This window comes from Clavelina lepadiformis, chromosome 6, assembly GCF_947623445.1.
Source record: "Clavelina lepadiformis chromosome 6, kaClaLepa1.1, whole genome shotgun sequence".
Classification (NCBI taxonomy): Eukaryota; Metazoa; Chordata; class Ascidiacea; order Aplousobranchia; family Clavelinidae; genus Clavelina; species Clavelina lepadiformis.
This window is the reverse complement of record NC_135245.1, coordinates 16,002,562-16,015,129: the sequence shown is the minus strand read 5'-3', so window position 1 is coordinate 16,015,129 and position 12,568 is coordinate 16,002,562. Positions and strand designations below refer to the sequence as shown.

Here is a 12,568-nt window from a genome sequence, read left to right as displayed (position 1 = left end):
ATAATAAATAACAAAAATAAACCATTATGATTATGATAACGGTAAATACTGAACAATTAACAAGTGTTGGCGTCGCAAAATGTCGTAGAATTTTTTTACAAAAATATAACACAATATAGTTTCTAGATTTTAGTTAGATTAGTCTAGATTAGTATATTTTTTGTATTCTTATAGGTGTGTTTAGGTTGCTTCGTTAACAGATTATTGTTAACTTTTATGTTCTTTGTTTTAAATGTTTTTTTAAATTTTATGTTTATGCCGTAACTTTAACTTTCTATGAGTCAGTTGGTGAAATCATGCCTCTTATGTATGTAGTGAAACTTAAATCGACATAATCCGTTGTGTAAAATATTCTTTGTAATGTCATTTGAAACTTTTGTAATCAATAAACTTTAACGCAAGTTGAAAATTACAAGTTAACTTGTTCGTTTAATTACAAGTTAGTTAGTTAAATTAAATTACAAGTTAGTTTTTTGTTAAGCATTTTGTCATGCAACAACTGAAACCGTAACGGATTTACAACTTTCGTAATTAGATATGCCTAAAACGCAAAACCCTTGTTGGAACCTATAGCGTATAAACATAACTCGGTAACGTTTAAAACAAAGAAATTTGACAAGTCTTATTTGTTCCCATGTAAACTTAGGCAAATGAAAAAATGTTCTGGCTAGTTTTAAACCGAATTAAAAAGAGTTGACCACTTTAGGTTCGAGTTCAAATAAGGTGAATGATTATATCACGTTGACGTAAGCTGTTGCAAAACTTTCTTCTTATTTCAACTGTGAAAATGCAAATGACGTTAAATTTACAAACAAGAGGCCTGATATGAAAGTGTACTTTCGAAAACCTTTGCTCCAGTGAAACCAACGTTTCAAAGAATCAACTTTTGCAACTTATGTCTACCTTTGTTCAAAGGGAAAACTTGTTAACCATTAGTAAAAAGCAGATTCGACATTGGTGGTCTTGGAGCAAAATAAATCATTGACGCAGAGGTCGAAAAAATGTCAAGTCTCTCTCAATGTGTAGTTGTCTTCATTTGTTGGCCATGATTACCGAGCGGAAAAAGACTAACTGTAAACAAACACAGTAAAGATAATTTTGTTTAAGACGTAAGAGGTCTTAACTGATGTGGTCATCTTTAGCCAAATCATGACAAAACGACGAGAAACTTGTCATCAGTAGAGCTTTGCTGGTGGAAACAAATTTACAGGAACAAATCTCAACCTGGCTGACAATTTGGTCTAATTTTGCGGCTTGGTGCTACCACAACAAAGAGGCGGTTTTTGTCAACCGAAATACGTACCGGCTAACTAGACGCTTAATCAACGTGGCGAAAGGGAAATCAGTTTTTTCGTAATCAGCCAATAGAGGGAAAATACTTTCAATATGACACAGAACCGGATCTGAGAGTGATTAGTAGATCCTAAATCAAAACTAATTGTCACTCGCTAGTATATAGATAGTGACATGGTAGCCATGATAAAATTGATAAAAATTTATTTTAGAAAACTCTTGTCTTTTATTTCACAGATCAAGCAAATGCGAAATACGATCGGTTACTTAATGTAGGACAATCTCAAAAAACCGACTGCTAAATCAACTTTTTTTATATTGTTCAATGTAAATTATTATTTTTTATATAGTTCAATGTAAATTAGACCAAAGCTCCGTGGTTGTCTAAACATTGTTTGCCAGTATCAAAGAATGTTGACGAATAGAATACATGGGATGTTGGTATAACTTAATAATATAGTGCACCATTGTTTTGCTTGAATTACACTTTCTGATGAATGATGAGATTTTTGTGCGTTTTCACGTTTTGATAATTATCTTTACGTTAAACACTTGTTTTCTTTATTTTTGAGCGTTTTTGTTAATAAGTATCTTTTATTTTGCAGCGCCGCACGCGCACTGCGTTTATTGTCCCAAACTCAAAATAACTTTCACTCTATCGCTCGAAATACAAGAAAAATAACGATATTTGCTGAGCAGAGAGAGATTTTCAATTCGAGACACTTTTGCGTTTGTTTGCTTGCTCGCGCTTTTGTGTTGAACTCTCTTGCTTTGTTTTCATCGTTAATTACTTCAGTTACTTTCGTGTTGTCCGTATGTTAATCTTTTAGTTTCATGTTACTTTCCTGTTTCGTCTATCGACGCTTTGTCGCTTTTCTTACCGTTTTAAACGTACCTGCATGGTTGTTTAGAAACATACTCGAGAAACTTTAATGTTTTATTTTTTTGACGTCATGTTTTTTTATCAAGTCGATTCATTTTATAGCCTTGTCGGTTATTCTGTCATCTTACGAAACGTTGCTCTTGACACACGTACGTAATAGATAGTTACAATGAAAAAATTTCCTTCACCAAAAACTTACTTCGACCTTTTAATCAACTTCACTGACGTCTCGCACTCACCTTGGCTTAGGTTCACTAGACTTATGTCCTTTCCAAGAAGTCGGTTTTAGTTCCACATTACCAGCAAAGACACCCACGCAAAAGTATGTGATGTCACGAAGACATTGCCGTGTTCCACTGGAGAAGTCATTTACGTTTTGAAATATTTTATTCCGAACGGCCAAAGACTTTGTGACGTAACAATAGAGAACAAAGTTGCATGCGATATTTTAGACATAGGCCAAAATGAACGTCCAAGTTTAAAGTATAATCAAGTGATAACCGAAGTAAGCATAAATTTATGATCAGTCACACTTCTTTAAACACTAAGTACACTTTGTTTAATTCTTATGTTGTCGGGAGTTCATGACAAATAAAGAAACGAGGTTATTATGCAGTGCTTTAGCAAAATTTTATTTCTCCTTTGTACACATGTAACATGTAATTTTCAAACTTTGGCGTAATCACACTATTCAGGTAAGACAACAGTAAACTTGTATTTGAATGTTTTTATTTTTATTATAAAATACTTGCGTAAATATATTAAAACTCTTCATTACATAGCGTGCTACAGCTATCCAAAACTGAAACTATAAATATCAGCTTTGCAACGTCTTTTCACATTTTATTAAATGTCAGCAAATATAGTAAAAACTTTTGTATTAGGGTTAGGTAAACGGATTTTCGATCTATCACTTTACAGTCATTAGACGTTTTTGCGACAGTGTCAGTTAATTAGCCTGATGAGTTATCAGATGTTGAATTTCGTCCACAGTGAGAAAGACGAAATACAGAATTTCTATTTGTCATCGGTAGATTCCCTATTCGGGTTTTCCCTGCAGGTTGCCACTTAACCTGGCCGTTGACAACAATTGAAGTGGGAATCACATCACACAGTTGTCTTCACTTGCTCAAAATTTTATTGAAAAAAATCCAGAGTGACTTTTTGAAAAACTAACTCAAACTGGCTTGTGTCACCTCTTTTACAAACTACACTAAAACTATTTTCTTTATGGATTTAAAATTCATTTACCTAAATCTTTTACCTGTGATACGTAAATTTGTTTGAAACATTTGAACAATAATCTCAGCTTGTTGACCTTTGTAAACTTCATTGGTGACCCCGAAAAACACTTGGATTTGAACACTTGAAAAAGAATTTGGTACGCACAAGAAATGATTTGATGTGATAAAAACCAGCGTCCTGAATTACTCGAATTCCAGTAACTATATTTAGATCGCTTTGGAGTCAGAATAAAACAAATCTTCACTTGTATACTGTGTTACTATAATTAATCAACGCTCTAATCTACAAAGCCGCAATTTGAGCAACATCTGTGAAAAAAACATTCAGTTCACACACGTCATAACAATGAAGTACATATATCTGCAAAGCGACATGACAAAAACTTTTACGTGAATTTTACGTAAAAATCTTCTTTACAGAAAATTCCATGGCTCTCAAGAACGTTATTAGCTCGTTATTAGCAAATATTCATTGATTAGTATTTGCAAGAAAGAGCGCTTGTGTTTTGATACGTTATCAATGCAGTTTAGGAGAAAGTCTAAAGGAAAGTGAGTAGTGCATGTAAAATCCTTTTCATCTTCACAAATGACACAAATGCAACTATATACTTGTAAATATTCAACAAATGTTCGAAAGGACGGAAAATATTTGGAATTATGTTAGCACACTAGCTTACGCGGGTATAAGTTGCCTTCCCGTGGTAACAGGCGAGAGTTGTATTTTCTGGACAGCGACAAAGCAATTTCAGTGGTCATAAAAGTAGATTGTGGTGCATGAGCACCACCAAGCGGTAGAAGAAAAAATTGAGAGAATTGGAAAGTAGACGATGACCCATGGAAAGAGCATGCAAAATGGTTTCCTTTGTGTGAGTATCTTCTACACCGCGAAGGGTCAGGTTATGCTTTTGGAGTGGTCTCAAGGTTTGCGAGTGTAAAAAGACGTCGAGGTTTAAAGAGTTGAAAGAATGCTGTGACGGACATCCGCTGGTAGAATATCACTGAGAGACAATCAACAATGAGATTCGCCTCAACGACAGAGAAATGAATGAGAACACTTCACGTCAGCACCTGAAATGCAATCGATGGTAGAAAAACGGAAATGTGTTGTTTGTTTAGTTCATCTATGAAACTGTTTGTTTTGCCCAGTGGACATTTATGCACGTGCTAAAGGTCTACTGTTCAAGTGAAAACCTGTCCAACTAATAGGCCAACGCTTACATATGGTGATTCTGGCGTTACGGCTCGCTGTGACAGACGCTTACGTACCTTACAAGAATCAACCGTATATCACGCAACACAATCAATAAGTCAGTCGTACAACCCCGATAGACGATTATGAAAGCCGCCATTCAAGCAAGATCATGATTGATATTTCACGGAAACTAAAAAAACATATATCGTACAAATTCTCCTCATTTTATAAATGTTTAAGTACAAAAGCTTTTCTTCACGGCCATAGAATAAACATGTAATTATTCTATATCACGTGAAAATAATGGAGAATATTACAAGGGCTATATAGTTAGTTGGTACAACAATTACATGACAGGTTGTACATTGCGATAAGGAAATTATTCTAAACAAAAGTTTTTTGGCATGATATAAATAAACAGCAGTGACGTCGTGCATTGCTTCATGGGCATATGCAGTTTCACTTACATTCGGGTGAACAGATATTTGCAGGTTCGTGGGTGTCAGTTTTTGTTCGATATTAACAACTAGACGCCCACGCGCTGAGTGACGCCACAAAGGCATGATGACGTTATAGCCTGGAAAGTCTTTGCGGTTCTTCTTAAAACGGGTCTTTTTGAAATTGCTATTTTTGAATCAAAAAGCTCCCAGATGATTGTAAAGTGCAACAGACCTACCACTTCTGACGATGTTTCAGTTTTATTCTTCGACCCTTCACTTATGTAAACTTCCGTCATTCAAATCCCAAGGATCCTTCAGAATGTTCGAGGGTTTGTGTGACGTAATAATAATGACCTTATGTGCACAAGCTAATGTCCGATAAACTACATTACTACACAATGGCAATTTGAACTTTCAAGTTTAAACAATAACCACGCGTTGGTTAGCTTGGACAAATTTAGAACTGGGCACTTCCATTCAAGCGTCAACGACACTTCACTGTAGTTCTTCACAACTGTTGCCATTGAGAAATATCTTTCTGTTTTCGATTACCATGACAGCGTTTTATTTTTACGAATATAAACAACCAATGAAAAACGAGTTCATCAATTGTCGAGCTGGACAACTCGTAGTTTTCAAACTCTGACGTCATATGGTGTGAAATCGTTAGAAATAGTGATAAAAATAGTTACTCGGTTTTTAGATGAAAGTGCTTTAATGCACTTTCGTAAACCACAATTTCTGTCATACCACTTTATAGCCTTCAAAGTTCCGCATTTATGACTTTCTCTCCCGCTTCTAAGTTAACTCATACTAACACTAATCATCAAATTAACGTGACCACTTTCACTTAAGAACCGATAAAGCAAAAAAGATTGACAAAGATTGATTACGCCGCAGACCATTAGGATTACTTAACTCTTTAACTTGTTTAAGTCGCGTGTAATCTGATTGTGATAGCAGGTTGGTAAACCGATAGCTTACAACCGGAATAAAATCCTATTCACCAACAAACACCTGGATAAATGAATAAAAGGGGATTGCGAAACGCAAACAAATGTTCGGGATAATCACAAGCAATATCCGGTCCTGCCAACTGGTGTAATAAAAGCAGCACGAGACACAACAATACACTTTTATTTCCTTATTTTTTTAAATTCCTTTCCATAATAGAAAAGCTATCCCAGGTTAAACGTTTATAAAAACACTCTCATTTAAGAGGGGATGTTACAGTTTTTAAACGGAAGTAGAAAACTTTAGATACGAACAAAATGGAAGAATAAAAGAACTATCCAGTTTTCGACTCCGAATTCCAAACTTGTCACCTGTATTCAGCGATGTGTGAAACCGCTTCACAGGAAGACCGGTTTGAATTTTCCCAATCAACTTAACTAAGGTGTCGCATTAACATGCCCATACGGCAAAAATGTTAGCATATTTAGGCAAGCATTTACTTCAGGTATCAACGGGGTCTCCAATAGGTTTCATTCAGATGTGTTTTCAATAGGGCCCTCAAAAGTCAATAAAGTCAAAAATTTTTAAGGACCACGTCTGACCACGAATCAAGGAATAAAGTTTTTTCAGCACCTAGGGGATTGTTTCTAAGAAGTTTATAGGTCAAAATAAAGTCAAAATTTACAATAAAGTCAAAATTTTCAATAAAGTCAAATTTTGTCAAGTTATGGCTTTTGACAAAGTTTTTGTGTTTCTTGAGAGTAATTTTTGTAAAAATCCTCGTGGAAGCATTGTAAATCAGGAACTGCGACACAATTAAACCATATTAACCCATAAAAGCAGGAAATAAGTCACGATGTCCACTTGGATCAACAGTAACTTCAGTAACAACGTAGAAAGATCTCTCACCCTTGTTGTTCACCCATTTTTAAACCCAATGAACCCAGAAGCTGAAAAGAAAAGCTAAAACGTTCTCACAGTTCAGTACAAGTGCCCCAAAGCAGCTTGTTTTCAATAGACGGAGGCAGAGGGGGAGTGTCAATGTTACAGAGCAAATAGTAAATCCGGTAATCCATTACAAATGGGCAACAAGAACCTTGAACGACAATATCTGCACTGTTCTGTTTGCAGAAACTCACAAAGGTTAGAATTACATCTTAAGGAGAATTATTTCCAACATCCTGACTTCTTTGTCATAGGTTTCCAAAATGGCAAACCTATAAAGTGCCGACCAATCAACATAAGCCTTCCGTATCACGTGTTAGTTTGAGCCATTTCTGAAAAATAAACACTGTGACATAAACATCTTAAAATAATACGGTGACGTTTCTCGTCAACAAACTTAGACATGACTATGAATTTTATAATGGCGACGTCGAGTGGTCAAGAAGTTGACATATTTTCACACAGACTCGAACATATACAGAATAAGTCAAACGCATCCAACCACGACTAAATTTTTGTTTTGAGCGAAAGGTATTAAACTGCGTCTGGAAGTGAAACCTATGGCGACCGGTTTTGTCTTGATTTGAACGGTTGTTTACGTCAAAAACGACGATACGCAAAACGCCCGACAATACTAAGATTGTTCCAATGTCAACAAACCACAGACACTTTTGGAATCTTATATGTCAACTAAACAAACAATCTTTTGATGTCATTGTTTTATTGTAAAAGAGAACAGGTAATTTCCAGAAATGACTTCCAATTCTTTGTTTTTTAAGAATTTGTCACCCCGAATTGGTATTACGTCAGCATGACAAAGACAAACAAAAAAATTTGACTAAATTTTCTGCCTCAAACGAACCGGAACTATGACACGGATGTGGTTTTGGATGATGGATGCGTATTGCTGAGAGGATCGAGTTACTTTGAAATGATAGACACAAATCTATCTTCCAATTTTTCTGGATGAAAAGATAAACCATCTCAAACACATCGTTTGTTACCTCCTACGAACTGTTTAGAACTTACACAAAATTGTGTAAGATGTCAACTGTCTTGTCAAAATTCAAAGCAGTAATTAAAAGCACACCTGCTGGTTGAAAGTTTCAGACAATCTAAACTACACTGTTATTTTGTTAAACACTTTAATTAAACACGAAAAGTGAGGCCAAAAAGAAACGCCTAAAATGGTTACATGTTTAAATCGCACATGTTTATTCTGTTTTGTGTTTAAATGTTGTACCTGTTTAGTAACTAGGTGTTTATTATCTTTGGTGTTTATGTTTAAATGTTGTACGTGTTTACTAACTAGGTGTTTACTATTTTATGCGTATTGTCACTTGGCAGTCAAAATTTCCAAAATAGCGTTTATTACAGCAGCGCAACAGAAACAAGGCAGGTACAATCACGGGCGCCGGAAATATTTTTGGCAAGGGGCAAAATTCGAAAAAAGGACACTTTTTGAATGTCATTTTGGAAAATAAACAAAGAAAAGGGGGCGATGGCCTCTCTGCCCTTCCTATTCCGGCACCCGTGAGTAATAATAATTGCTGCAATAAGTTTAGTGTAAAATCATTACTCATAATGTTCCATGTTCATATTGTTCACATACTTCTCAAAGAAGACGTATTTGGAGGACTTATGATAACCAGACAGACTATCCTTCAAGAGATGAGCTTGTAAAAAACCCAAAATAGGGTAAACCTTTGGGTATTGCAATTGCTAAGCATAATAACAACCGATAAGTTGCATTAAATAGCCTAACACCACCCTCGAAACGTTGTTACATCTGACGTGGATTGAATCAGCAACAATGAATGTTTTCATGGTTCCGGCTTCGTTGTAAGAAACAAGCAAACTTGGCGGTGTTTTCTTTCTGGAGTTTAAAGTAATCCGTAATGCCTAAAAAATTAAAACAAAAATGTCAATGTATACAAATTGTTCTGTAAAGCCCCATGTTCTGTTCAATCGTTCTGTAAAGCAACTACAACTCACATTAACAGTCTGCATTGCATGAAAAAGATTTGTTTTGCGGGTCGGCCAAAGTTGTTTTTGTGACCTCAAAAAGAGATTAAGTTTTTTCTCTGATGATGGATCCTATGTCAAAAGTTTTGTTAGATTTTTACACTATTAATAATAATGACTCTATTTTTCCCTCAATATATATTAAGTGTCTCAAGATCTGAACAAATTATTCCTCAACAAAGCAATAAACTAATACACAAACAACCAAATTAGATTTTTGTTAATTGCTGGATGAATGCTCAGATTGCTCACCTCAGTCTCATGGCATTGCCGCTCAACATTGCTGTCACATTTGTTGTCTAGTGTGGTTAGCATGCTTACGCAAGCCTCTTAAATCGTATTGTAATCAAATTGATAAACGTTTCTGAATTTTTCCTCAATCTGCATAAGTTATCATAATATCAATAACCATGTTGCAGCCTCTAAACATGATCTACAACTGTATTCTCTTAAAAATGCATCAAAATCTAAAACACCTTATCATAGTTTATTTCAAACACTGACAAAAGGCATTTGTCCTGATAATGAAAAATTTTCAATGATTCCACTAATGCATCCATCTTTACATTAAACTAATTGCTTCTTGGTGAAAGACAGACATTGGTCTTAAATACCTGTTTTAGTAGACCGTATTCCCATTCTGATTCTTCCTTTTCTAACTGTTGTCTAATAACTTCAGTAACCTTTTTTGTCCATTCTGAATCTACAGTGATTACAAATATAAAACTAAACAATATAGCTTTTAAAACAGTAGTGAGATCTAATTATTATTTAAGCTGTTTGATAAGGTATCAGAATCTTTCTTCTTGGCCTGAGTAACGTCTTTGGAAGACTCGGACTCGGCAATGATTCCTCCACTCTGCAGTTTTCCACAAAAACTCAATTTTCATTTGTTTATAAATGGAATTTTATAACGTATTGACCAACCCTGACACTGCTTACCGGGACCAGAAGAATAAAGGTTAATAATGCCTTACCCAAGAACATTACAAAAGTAGTAACACTGGACATTTGCAATAAGTCCGCATTGTTTGAACCTGGTGCTAAGCCAATCCACCACTGAAGCAACACTTTTTGGCATGCACAGTATATATCAAAATTAACTCAATATTGCCAATAATATAAATTTCATGTGGACCAAAAATATATAATTCTGCATCACCTGCCAGTCTTTGCAGCTGAAGGAAACCTAATGATGAGGGTTGTTTACTATCTGATGGCACAGGTGGATGGCTTCTCTTCAACATAAGTTTCTAAGCTTTTTCAATAACTTTCTACAGAAAACGCCTGAAGAAACAGCTTAGTATAGACTGTTATAGCCTACTGCGTACAAAAATATTTTATAATGTAGGAAATTCATCATTACAATTATTACACTACAACAATTTTCTTAGGCTACTAAATTATCAAAATCAAATGCTTACCGAAGGCCAATGCCTTGCCCAAGAACATTAAAACGGTATGGCACCACCGGGTATCGAAAACATGCTATAATTAGGCCTAGCCTATTTGTTATTGTCTGTAACTCTGTAAACCTTTCTGCCTGCATGGAATATAGGCTAGGCCTATAGGCCTAGCTTGTAGTAACAAACCTGAACCATACAGAAAAATACGTTACACCAGGCTACCTATATAGGCTACAGAAAATAAACTGTGACAATAAGCTACAGCCTTACGAAACGTCATAAAACAATTCGCTGTCTTTATGTAAGCTGATTAGCTGAAAAGAGGATTCAGAATTCAGATTTTAGAGACAGCTTGTAGCCGTCTGAAGGTGGTAAATGCGCGCCCACATTTTTGACAATGGTAGAACTTAACATATTATTTCATAAAACTTAAAATAACTTTGAAATGGTAAACTTGCTGAATAAAAACAAAAAAAAACAACAGTTGCTTGTTCTAATGTAAAAAAAATACGTTTAATGTAATGTTATGAAAGCTTTTTTTATTTTAATATTTTAGATTTTGAGTTATTTAAACATGGAATAAATAGTTATAACCTACTATTTTCAGATACACATTCTACATTATATGAACAAACGTTATTCAGACGTTCCACTAACTGATGGTGAACGCTTGTCATTTACCTTTCAATCAAACGACGAGAAGAGAACGCCCACGTTAGATCATGCCCGAGTAATTTCAAACTTTGATGGGCAAAGTATCGTAATTGGTTTTTCACCCTCCATTCCTGGGTGAATGGCTTTACTTGAAAACCAATCACAGTCAGTGGCGTAGCCGGAAAAAAATTGGGGGGGGAGGGGTCAAATATTTCATGAGATTACAAAGAGAACTATACAAATTGTTGGTTTTAAGACACCGCCACCTGATGTAGAAACCTATAGACACAAAATATGGGGGCGGGGTGGCCAAGGCCCCTTTCACCCCTTTGAAATATAGCCTACAGTAAGGCCTGAACAATACAATTTAGTGTTCAGCCACTCCATACAGGAAAATGTTTAAAACGACTTCAAGTTGCCAACTTTAAACCTAAGAATTGAGTCCGAGATACAAATTTATACTGAACAATAGCTCGTGTAATTGGGTAATGCGAACAAGTCTAAAGCATATAGTACCGAACTGTTTTTGATAGATTCTTTCTAAAGCAACTTAAAGTATAAGATATAATTCGATAAAACTCATCAAAATAAACACATTCCTCCTAAACACCTTTTTGTTTGACACATTTTGTAATCTTTGTGTTATGTGTTTAATATTTAAACGCCTAAAGCGTGGAAAAAGTGTAGAATAGGCATAAATCATTATTAAACGTGTCATGGATTGTGGTGTTTAACCCATAAAGTGTTTAAATTTTGTCAAATTAACAAAATTTATACACTTAAACACATAATTAAACACTTTAACATGTTTAAAGAAGTAAAATTGTGTTTAAATTTTAAACACATGAATGACAGTGTATAATCTAAGAAGTCGAGGCGCGGTCACTGTTCTCTTTTGTTCAGGTTCAAGGCCACCTTGACCTCTGATATATTTACATCACAAACACGGCTGTTTTAATGCGAGATCCAAACCGCAAAAAATAATCAACCAGCGATATAAGTGATTTTATCATGAAAACAAAAACCTCGACAGCTTTAGGCCGACAAGTGACTCCTCTTTATGTTTGTTATGTTGTTTTTTTTTTTATCTGTCAATCACCTATGGTCATACAGTCATTTTTCTATTACTTAAAACTCAGAAATGTGAGAAAATGAGTCTGAAAAATGTTTATTAGCAAACACATGTATCTGCTTTCTTCCATGTAAAGGATCACGCAGTTCCAAAGAATTTTAAATTTTCCGGTCGTTCCCAAGTAATATTGTGCTCGATTCGCTTGACTGCATTTCAAAAACTCAACGCAAAGCCTGCTGCTAAATATGAGTCTGGACTCTGGACTTAACTCTAGAGAGTCTTTTGTGAGACGAGGTCAAAATGTTTCGGGAATTAAGTTTGTTGGTTCTTTTCGGTCACACGGGTTTCGGATAAATCTTCAAGATTTAAAAATTTTCTCAAAGTTTTAACTACAGTTTGGTTCGTGATGGAACTCGCATTACAAGATCTATATATGTTATACGTGATCTCCGCTGTGTAA

At 35.1% G+C, this 12,568-nt stretch overlaps 1 protein-coding gene and 1 long non-coding RNA gene across 4 annotated transcripts; both read right to left on the bottom strand.

Annotated features, from left to right (window-relative positions):
• Positions 1 to 987: 987 nt before the first annotated feature.
• LOC143463162 (uncharacterized) lies at positions 988 to 11,896 on the bottom strand. Of its 2 annotated transcripts, none has more exons than XR_013118269.1 (3): positions 11,064 to 11,896; positions 4,687 to 7,283; positions 988 to 4,488 (listed from the first exon to the last, which is right to left on the bottom strand). It is a non-coding gene; the product is annotated as an uncharacterized LOC143463162 (long non-coding RNA). The 2 variants fall into 2 exon arrangements; XR_013118268.1 differs by having other exon boundaries at positions 988 to 4,802; positions 5,080 to 7,283.
• On the bottom strand, positions 8,374 to 10,238 carry LOC143463161 (uncharacterized). 2 transcript variants are annotated; one of them, XR_013118267.1, is made up of 5 exons: positions 10,139 to 10,238; positions 9,591 to 9,679; positions 9,229 to 9,357; positions 8,947 to 9,048; positions 8,484 to 8,853 (listed from the first exon to the last, which is right to left on the bottom strand). XR_013118267.1 is itself a non-coding variant. In XM_076961563.1 (4 exons), the coding sequence occupies exons 2-4, from the start codon at positions 9,289 to 9,291 to the stop codon at positions 8,674 to 8,676; spliced, it is 345 nt and encodes a 114-aa protein (XP_076817678.1). In that variant the 5' UTR covers positions 9,292 to 9,357; positions 9,591 to 9,683; the 3' UTR covers positions 8,374 to 8,673. The 2 variants fall into 2 exon arrangements, 1 of the variants encoding a protein (XP_076817678.1); XM_076961563.1 differs by lacking the exon at positions 10,139 to 10,238 and having other exon boundaries at positions 8,374 to 8,853; positions 9,591 to 9,683.
• Positions 11,897 to 12,568: the final 672 nt, after the last annotated feature.